The 8,643-nt window shown below is 37.6% G+C and overlaps 1 protein-coding gene across 1 annotated transcript in view; it reads right to left on the bottom strand.

The window, feature by feature from the left end:
- The window catches only part of TSNARE1 (t-SNARE domain containing 1), a gene marked incomplete at both ends in the record, with an annotated part of 79,808 nt that overhangs the window by 36,824 nt on the left and 34,341 nt on the right, over positions 1–8,643 (bottom strand). Inside the window, one exon of the mRNA XM_010177824.1 lies at positions 2,604–2,768. Within this exon, the coding sequence (XP_010176126.1) occupies positions 2,604–2,768 (165 nt within the window). The remainder of the gene's footprint in view (positions 1–2,603; positions 2,769–8,643) is intronic.

Here is an 8,643-nt window from a genome sequence, read left to right as displayed (position 1 = left end):
AGTCATTGAAACATTAAGAAGAGGTCTATTATGGACACAATTTTATGTCTGTTTTTCAGGATACAAGATGGGAAGAGAATTTATTTCCTAATTTCTTTAGCAATGAAAAGGTTTTATATCTCTTCTTGCAAAAAGGGCAAATTAAATGTCTCTTAAGAAAAAAGTTTTTTTTTAAAAAAAAAAGCCCAGTACTGGTACCAGCACCATCAGCTTCTCCAAAGTTGTGTGCTAATCAGTGTGGCTCAGAAGATAGGATGTTCTAGCAATGCTCTTTGATCTCTTCAGTGCTGCTTAAGATCTATATGTTTCTGGTGCTAGATATGCAGAAATCTAAAAATCCCAGCAAGACCAATCTACTTGTGTAAGATATGTTTTGCACCACTCTGTTTTTCATTCTGGTCCCCAAAGAGCAAAGAAGAACAAATGCTATACATCATTTTGGCAATACATTTAGTTTATTAAGTGTGCTTGACTGTTAGTGTTTCCCTCTAACCTTTTTAGTTACTTACTGGTTTAGAAAACAAATTGGAAATAAGTTGTAAGGGTGACTATGAGCTCGGTGAGTTCCTTCTCTGTATACTCACAATTTCTAATGAAATTGGGGAAGTTTTAATGTGCAAGATGAGTCCTTTCACAAGAAATATGTTCATGTGGGTCAACAGAAAAACAAAACTTAGTGAAAACTATTTAAAAGCACCATCTGCTTATTTAAATACAGCTGGGAAGAGGTACAACACAGTCCAAAAATCCATTTCATTTTCATTATATTTCTTTCAAAAGAGATGTTAAATAAGATACGATTGCTCCTAAATTATTTCCTCCTCAAGATAAATGTTTAAGCTACATTTGAAATAATGCTTGTGGAATGTAGTCCTCCTTACAGGATGAACATGGATCTTGGATAGTAAAGCAAAATGAATGCAGTTATGATGGAGATAGGGGAAAAAATGGTAAAAAGAAAGTGCAGATATTCTTTGGAAGCAGAAGTCTGAACAACACTAACAGCTTAAATCGAGTCAGTTATTAACTACATAAGTTGAATAAGTTATTCAGAGGTAAATACATATTAGGCAGAAAGGTATATAGGATCTACCAAATCAATAGATACCCAACCTGCCCAACACGAGTGTTGCATTCATTTAGAAGTTATGTAGGGCTGGGACTGGATTCACTTAACTTGGTCAAATTACTTCACTATGCCCATGTGGTCCAGTGTCACCCCATGCAGAAAAAAACAGCTTGTGGCACAGAAATGAGATTTAATCAGCAAAATAAGGATCTTTCTAAGGAGACACGACTGCACCTCGAAAAAGGTAGTGACTATATTCCAAACAAAAGGATCACAATAATATACTTTATGTCCACTACACTATCTCAAAAATACCTTTACAACCATCCTTCTTGAAAACCAAAGTGCAGGAACATCCCAAAACAACACTGTTGTTTCTTGCAACAAAGCTCCCTAGAGTTTGTCTTGGTGGATGCAGAGAGATTCCTCAGGTATAAAAGGACAATTGACACCCAAAGATACTCCATGTGGGAATATTTTTTAACAATTTAATCCCTGGTAATATACACAAGTGCACAAAGCTCAATCATCTCTATTCAGCAAACCATAACAGAAATTAGCCATCCACTCACCTCAACCCACTCCTATAAAACTACAGAAATTTCTTAAAGTGTTGAATCCTATGTTGTTATCACTGTTTGCAAACAGAGGTCAACGCCTCAGAGCAGCAGCCTATTTTTCCTTTTTGCACTGTTAACTCAATCACAATTCCTGCTATACTGCAACAAAAATCTATTCTGATAAAATTAGCTCAATTCAATTAAAGGACAAAGTATAGTCCTTAATTAAATGTTCTGATTATTCTGAAGCCCTCTTTTTTTTTTGGTTCATCTTGAGTTTAAGCCTGTAAAAGCATACAAATGAGAAAGATTTAATATGTCCTGGTTTTACTGAATTATTGCTTAAATGTGAGTATCAAGAGTTTCCTGAAAACATAAAAAGAGGTGTATAAAAAGAAATATGTGGGATGTTTAACTTATTCAGATTTCTTTTTGTTATTTTTTTCATATTTTATTTATAGGACTTCTAAAAAAAAAAGAGAATAAAATTAGTATGACTTTTAAATACATTAAGAACATCCAAATACTTTGATAATTAAAAAATATTTAATTATTTGAAAAACTTAACAAGCTATTTCCTTTCATCTACCTATTATTCTCTCTAAAGGTAAAGCTGAATATCTTCTGTTTGTAACAAATTCCAGTTTCAAGTTTGCAGGCAACATGAAAGTTATTCTGCTGCAGAACCATGCTCATTTCAACTATCTCACTAGAGCCTCTGTTATGGAAGAAAAACATTAGTCCATGAACACTAATTAATTCTTGTCATTTTCATTACAGGTCATATGGATTTCTAATTCTTCCTTCTGCCACTGATTTCCATTTTTAGAAACACCTGTGAATCTCTCCCATATTTAGTGATGCTGTGCAAACAGCCATGTAAGTCAGCATTTCATTCATCATGTTGAACAATGCACAACACAAGGAATCTACATTTCCAGCTTGCAAGCCCTTGATGGGAGAAGTTGGCTGACCTCAATCTGCTGAATGGCCTCTTCCCGCTGACGGATGGCCTCCAGATCCTCTTCTGTGATTTCCGAAAGCAAGGCTTGATCCTGGTTCTGGTTCTGCCACATGCCATCCCTGCCATTAAAGATCTTCTCATCATCAGGTAGGTCAGAGAAGGGGGTCCTAGGGCCCTGCTGAAATGGGAGAATGGAAAGAAAGCAAAAGAAATATAAATGATGTTCAGGTTTACATAGTCTTCTTATGGGAAAAGAAAACAGTAATATCATATATTGTTTAAACCATGGCAAAAGGATGTACCCTCCCTGGAAGTGTTCAAGGCCAGGTTGGATGAGGCTTTGAAAAACCTGGTCTAGTGGAAGGTGTCCCTGCTCATGGCAGGGGGATTGGGACTAGATGATATTTAAGGTCCCTTCCAACCCAAACCATTCTATGATACTATGAAAAGGCGAAGAGAGTTAAGAGTAAGTTACATGAGAGATAATATATCAAGCCTCAAAGGCAGTGTTAGGACCTGAAGCCAGCTCTCCTGAGCTATATTTGAGCCCCAGCAACTATCTTCTCTTTCCCAACAACTCTGACAGAACAAAACATTTATGTGCATCTGAAAAATGACACATTTACTTTGTTGATTTTCCTGCAGATTCTTCTGGAATTAGATACTTTCTCAAGCAGAAATAAAGCCTATGTGTTTGCCTTGAAGACTTCATGCTCCAACTTGGAACATTCAACATAACCAACGATGCTATCTTGTCTATTTATGAGATAAAGTAAATAGAGATTAAAAAAGAGAAAACACTTATAGTAACGTGACTGCATAGTCATCAGTTAGAGCCACTCACAGTTTCATGCTGTTCACTCTATAGAGTTGGCTTGATTTTGTTGACACATCAGATACTATTTTCTAGGTAGCTAGATGTTCATACTGACTTTGGGAGCTGTGGTTGTATTCAGATCCAGATTCAAAGAGTGTGTTTATCATCCAGCTGCATCTACACTGCAGGTCTTCCTCCCAGCCTTTAGCTTCTGTGCCTACAGAGACGTTAGGTTCAGTCTAGACTGGACTAAGAGAACGAATTGACACAAGGTTGGTTTGAAGAATCAGGAGGCTGAGACTGCTGAAGACTCCATCCTACAACTGCATGAATATTTCACTTCAAACAACACACATGATCCTTTAAACTGGCCTTGAGCTGAGCTTTGACTCCTAATCAAAAGTTACAATAAAAAACCAAAACAAAAAACCAATCCAAGTGCTTCTGATTCTGTGAAGCTGAAAGAAGAAATGTCAGTTGCTACAGCACATTCTTGACCTGAATGCCCCGAAAGTCCCTGAAAGCTACAGGAGAAAACAAGCACAAGAATTCAAGGGGATGTTCAGTTCTCTGAATCTGGGCTTATCTGAAGCACAAACACTGGGGCTTTTCAATGAGATGTGCCTGAGAAATAAAAGCCTTTTGCTGTCCCTAAGTTTTCAAAAATATTAAATATCCTGAATTCACAGAGAGTGAACAGTAAGCAAGGCCATCTGAAAGCTTACTGGAAGGGCACAGAAGGACTGGAGAACTGGAAGAACTGGGAGGACTGGACTGGAAGTTGCAGTGGGAACAATGCCAAATCACTACAGTAAGAACAAGAAGCTTAACCAAACATGTATGAGGGAAGGAAAGGAAAAGAAAAAAAAGTCACTTATAATATGTTTTACTTCTTGCTTTTTTTTCTTAGAGGTCTGCCTTGGAGAAACTGTGAAGGAGGCATAGATAAAAGGAGTAATACTTAACTCTTGCAATCATATTTAGACACTCTAGCTGGCTAGATTTTGAAGAATATCAGCCATCTGGAAACTTATTTAACTCTTGAACTGTTCTTTAATTCTTTAAAAAGTATATAATTTCTGCATTTAGAAAGTAAAGAACTTCTGTAGTTGCTTAAATCTAGACTTTGCCCAATGAAAGTGATTCATCATTATTATCATCATCATCTAGTTGCAGACAAAGAAAATTATACAATGTGAAGAAGGAAGAGAGGTGATGGGAGAAGTAGAAGCATACAGAAAAATCAGCAGTAAACAGTCAGGTATCTCTCAAAAAATATAAACAGAAGATAAAAATTTTGACATGAATGTCTTGCTTTGTTTCACTTTCTGCTTCCCTGGGACCTGTTATCTACAGAGAAAGGGTGTGTTACAGGAAGGAAATCATCGTTTAAAATTAGGTTAAAAATTCATTTGCACTCTAAAAGACACATTTTAATAGGATTAAGTTACTCTGGGGGTGCTTTATTCACTAATTATTACGTGCCTTGGACACTAACTTGTCTGGTAGAGTGTTTCACTGCCAAAAGCATATATTAATGGCCTCAAGAAAAAAAAACAAAACAAAACAAACAAACAAACAAAAAAAACCCCCAAAAAAACAAAAAAAAACCACACACAAAAAAAGCAAAACCAAAACCCTTGGGGCATTCTAATGCTTCATTTACAGTGACAGAGGTGTCCTCTCATCTTCACCAGTGGGCCAACTAGCACATGCAGAGGAAGTTATACTGCACAACGCCAAGTAGACTGGAAGAGCCCAGGTGTCTGTTCTCTGAAGACACAGGAAAACACGTGATCTAACTAAATTCTTGTACTACAGTCACAGCAAGGATGCTGTGTCATGGACCTAAATGCACATGAATGGACACTTAAAGCCATGCATTCCTATGCAGATATGTATTTCAGTGGAAGATAACAAATTAACAAGTTATAAAATGCTGCCTGTTCTGTTCTGATGTGGGAGCACAGGATTAACAGAAAAGCCAGCAATACAGCAACCAACTCTTCAAATTATATTAAACTCTGTAATGCCACAGTTGTATCACAAATAAGTTTGATGATGGCCTGTGTCAACTCCATTAATCATCCCCACTTGTTGGTCCTGTTATCTGTAAACAATACAGAATCACAGAATTGTAGTGGTTGGAAAACACCTTTAAGATCATTGAGTCCAACCATAAACCCAACACTACCAATTCCACCTCTAAACCATGTCCCTAAGCACTTCTTCTACCCGTCTTTTAAATACCACCAGGGAAGGTGACTCCACCCCCCCCCTGCCCAGCCTGTTCCAATGCTTGATTACCCTTTCAGTGAAAAAGTTTTTCCTCAGATCCAATCTAAACGTCCCCTGGCGCAACTTGAGGCCATTTCCTCTCTTTCTATTGCTTGTTACCTGGGAGAAGAGACTGACCCCCACCTCACTACACTCTCCTTTCAGGATCTGCCCCCCACCACCACCCCCAGATAATCCAGACAGTGCAGTGCAAGTGATGCTGCTCAGTCATCTCTTACAAAAGCCAGCTATTCATGTGTTTAAATAGATAATGGTCTAGACACAGATGTTTTTCTCTAAACAAAGGAGTGGTTTAAGTTAATTTCAGAGCTGCTGAAGGCAATTACGTGAGTTTGTATCCTCAATATCTTTCAAGAAAATCCAACCACAGCTTCTTAATGAGTGAGTAAATCAGGAAACAATGGGATGCAGGGGAGCTGAAATTTCCTTTCAGACATAAAAATGGCTCCATAGTAAATTTAAATATAGTCACCATGACCTGCTATCAGGATATGTATGTTATCTGGCTTCACTAACAAGTGAAAAGTGATTTTGTGTTAGTTAATTGTACAGTGCCCCTCATTCTGTGATAAAATGAATAAATCCTGGATTTGAAAGTCTGAAGAAATCTAATGATGTTTAATACTTCTGATTGAAAACTTCATATAGCTTGGTTTCTCAGTGGTCTTTGTTCCCTTTTGAGTTGTGCTCATTGCCATGTATGACAAAATATCTTATTTATAGCAAAAAAAAGATATGATGGAGGACACTCACTGAGCCTCCACAGATAAAGTTCCTTTTGACAATGCCCTGCAAGGGGCTATAACTCCCTATACAGGCATTGGAACATTAAATTTGATTTAGTGCCAAATTTTCTGCCCTGTGAATCTCTGTGTAATTTTCCGCAATTTCCTTTCATAAATTGTTAATTGGATGTGTTTGAAGTTGTTCTTTTGTTGAAATTTGCCTGTGGCAGATTTTTGTCAAGACGTATCTATAAGCCAAACTCTGCCTGTGAAAAACATGATAGGAGAGAAAAAGTTCAGTATATTTGATATGCTCAGCAGTTCTTTTAAAGCTAAATTCTTAGGTCTGAGGGTCATGCTATGCTGTTATTCATCATATCTGAAAAATTATGCCCAGGCACAACATTTTTTCTGTTGGATAAAATCTTTTCACTAGGATATAATCGTTGCTGCTTACAACTCCATTTTTTTATCAGATTTATTCTACCAATGGGGAGATGCTAGATGAATCTGTTCATAGAGGAAAAAAAAATAAAAATTAAAAAGTTTTATCTTCATGGTGACAACTTCTGCCAGTATCAGTACTTTAGCAGCAGTAAAATCTTTGCATCAGAAGCTGCATATCTGACACCCCTCCAAAGATGACCCCCTTCTAGCCCTGTGCCTGCCTCACTCCTCATTTGTACATTAGAAGGGACAGAAGAGGAGCGTTAACACGCATACTTTCTTCTCTTTGTACACAGCGATATTACAAGTTTTACAGCCCATGTCACATAAAATCTCCAAGTAAGGAACTCAAATGACCTCTCTCCTAGTTCCTATGTGGTCTTTACACAACCCAGAAACAGAAATCTAGCATGAACCCCACATAATAGAATATCAACCAGCCTTCATGTTTCATCTTCAGAGAGTCAGAGAATCTCCTGTAGCAGTACAATGTGTGATGATACCATCTAAGATCTGTAGCTCCTTTTCACATCTCCAGCTTTATCGATGCCATTTCTGATTGCTCATTGCAAAATTGTTTCCTTATCAGAAATTAAGGACTCAAAATGTTGACTGAAGATGGATGAGAAATGGCTCTTACGGCCAGTGAAATGTTCAGTGATTTTAAAAGAAAATTTCTTTTCCACACCTCATAAAAAACTGAAGATATAGAGAAAAATTATAAGACAGAGAGGAAGCCGCACACATACAGTCCCTCCAGCTCAGGTTACATAGAAGTAAAATAATTAAGGTGCCCAATGTCAACTGCAATGAAATGGTCCTCTCACAGTCTCTCCAAAAAGATTTGTAAAAGTTGATGTAAATAATAAGATTTATTGGAACTGGATTTACAGTCTCTGGCCATCAGATGAATAATGACACACTACAGGGACAGGAGGATTAAGGGCTGTGAAAGACATTCACACACTTCTACCTTCAACTTCAGCATAAAGGTAGTTGAAGAAGAGACTTAATTGAGCTCAGTGACTGAAATTAGACAATGTGAATCAAATTCTACACCACCTCCATCCACTCTGACTTCAACCAGGAATTGTGTCCTGCAAAGGAGGGTTTCATTTCTGATTGTGTATGAAAACATGGAAAGAGCATAATAATGGACAGTCTTAGGACAGATGTGGCTGTTGGGACCATCAAAGTGGGGAAGGTGGGTCTCCTAACTGGACTGAAAACCTAAATCTTGAGAATGAGAAGGGACACAAGTAAATTTTTCTGACTACTTCTTCACTTGCATGCACATTTTAAGCAGTTCGAGCTGTCTTTATAATCACTTGGTTGTAAGGCACTTGAGACTGCCTTTGATATGCACAGTCCAGTTCACAAATTCATTATTACCTCCAAGTTTATATGAGCACAGGTATAAAAAGTCTCACTCACATAGGCTACTTCTGTACTATATACTGCAGGTTTTTCCAAAGAAATCTTTTGCAACCATGAATATAGAGTATTTTCCAGTTCTTACATGGCTCAGGTAGTAAACCAGGGAAGAGTGCTCTGTATTCTCCAAACTCAAGAAACCTCCTGCCCTTGTAGCAGGGATATGGCCAGCTTAAGCAGTAATCAACACACCTCCCACATCTCCTGCAAACTATCACATCTCCTTGGGTAATGTTTTGACTCAGGCTTTCACACAAAATGCAAATGCAGAGATGTTTATCTCCTGCTTTATAGTATGTATAGACATATAAACAGCCAGGCTACACTTT

This window comes from Antrostomus carolinensis, unplaced genomic scaffold (genome assembly GCF_000700745.2).
Source record: "Antrostomus carolinensis isolate BGI_N321 unplaced genomic scaffold, ASM70074v2 scaffold15891, whole genome shotgun sequence".
NCBI lineage: Eukaryota > Metazoa > Chordata > Aves > Caprimulgiformes > Caprimulgidae > Antrostomus > Antrostomus carolinensis.
Note: the sequence above shows the minus strand (reverse complement) of the source record. Positions and strands in the feature narration are given on the sequence as shown.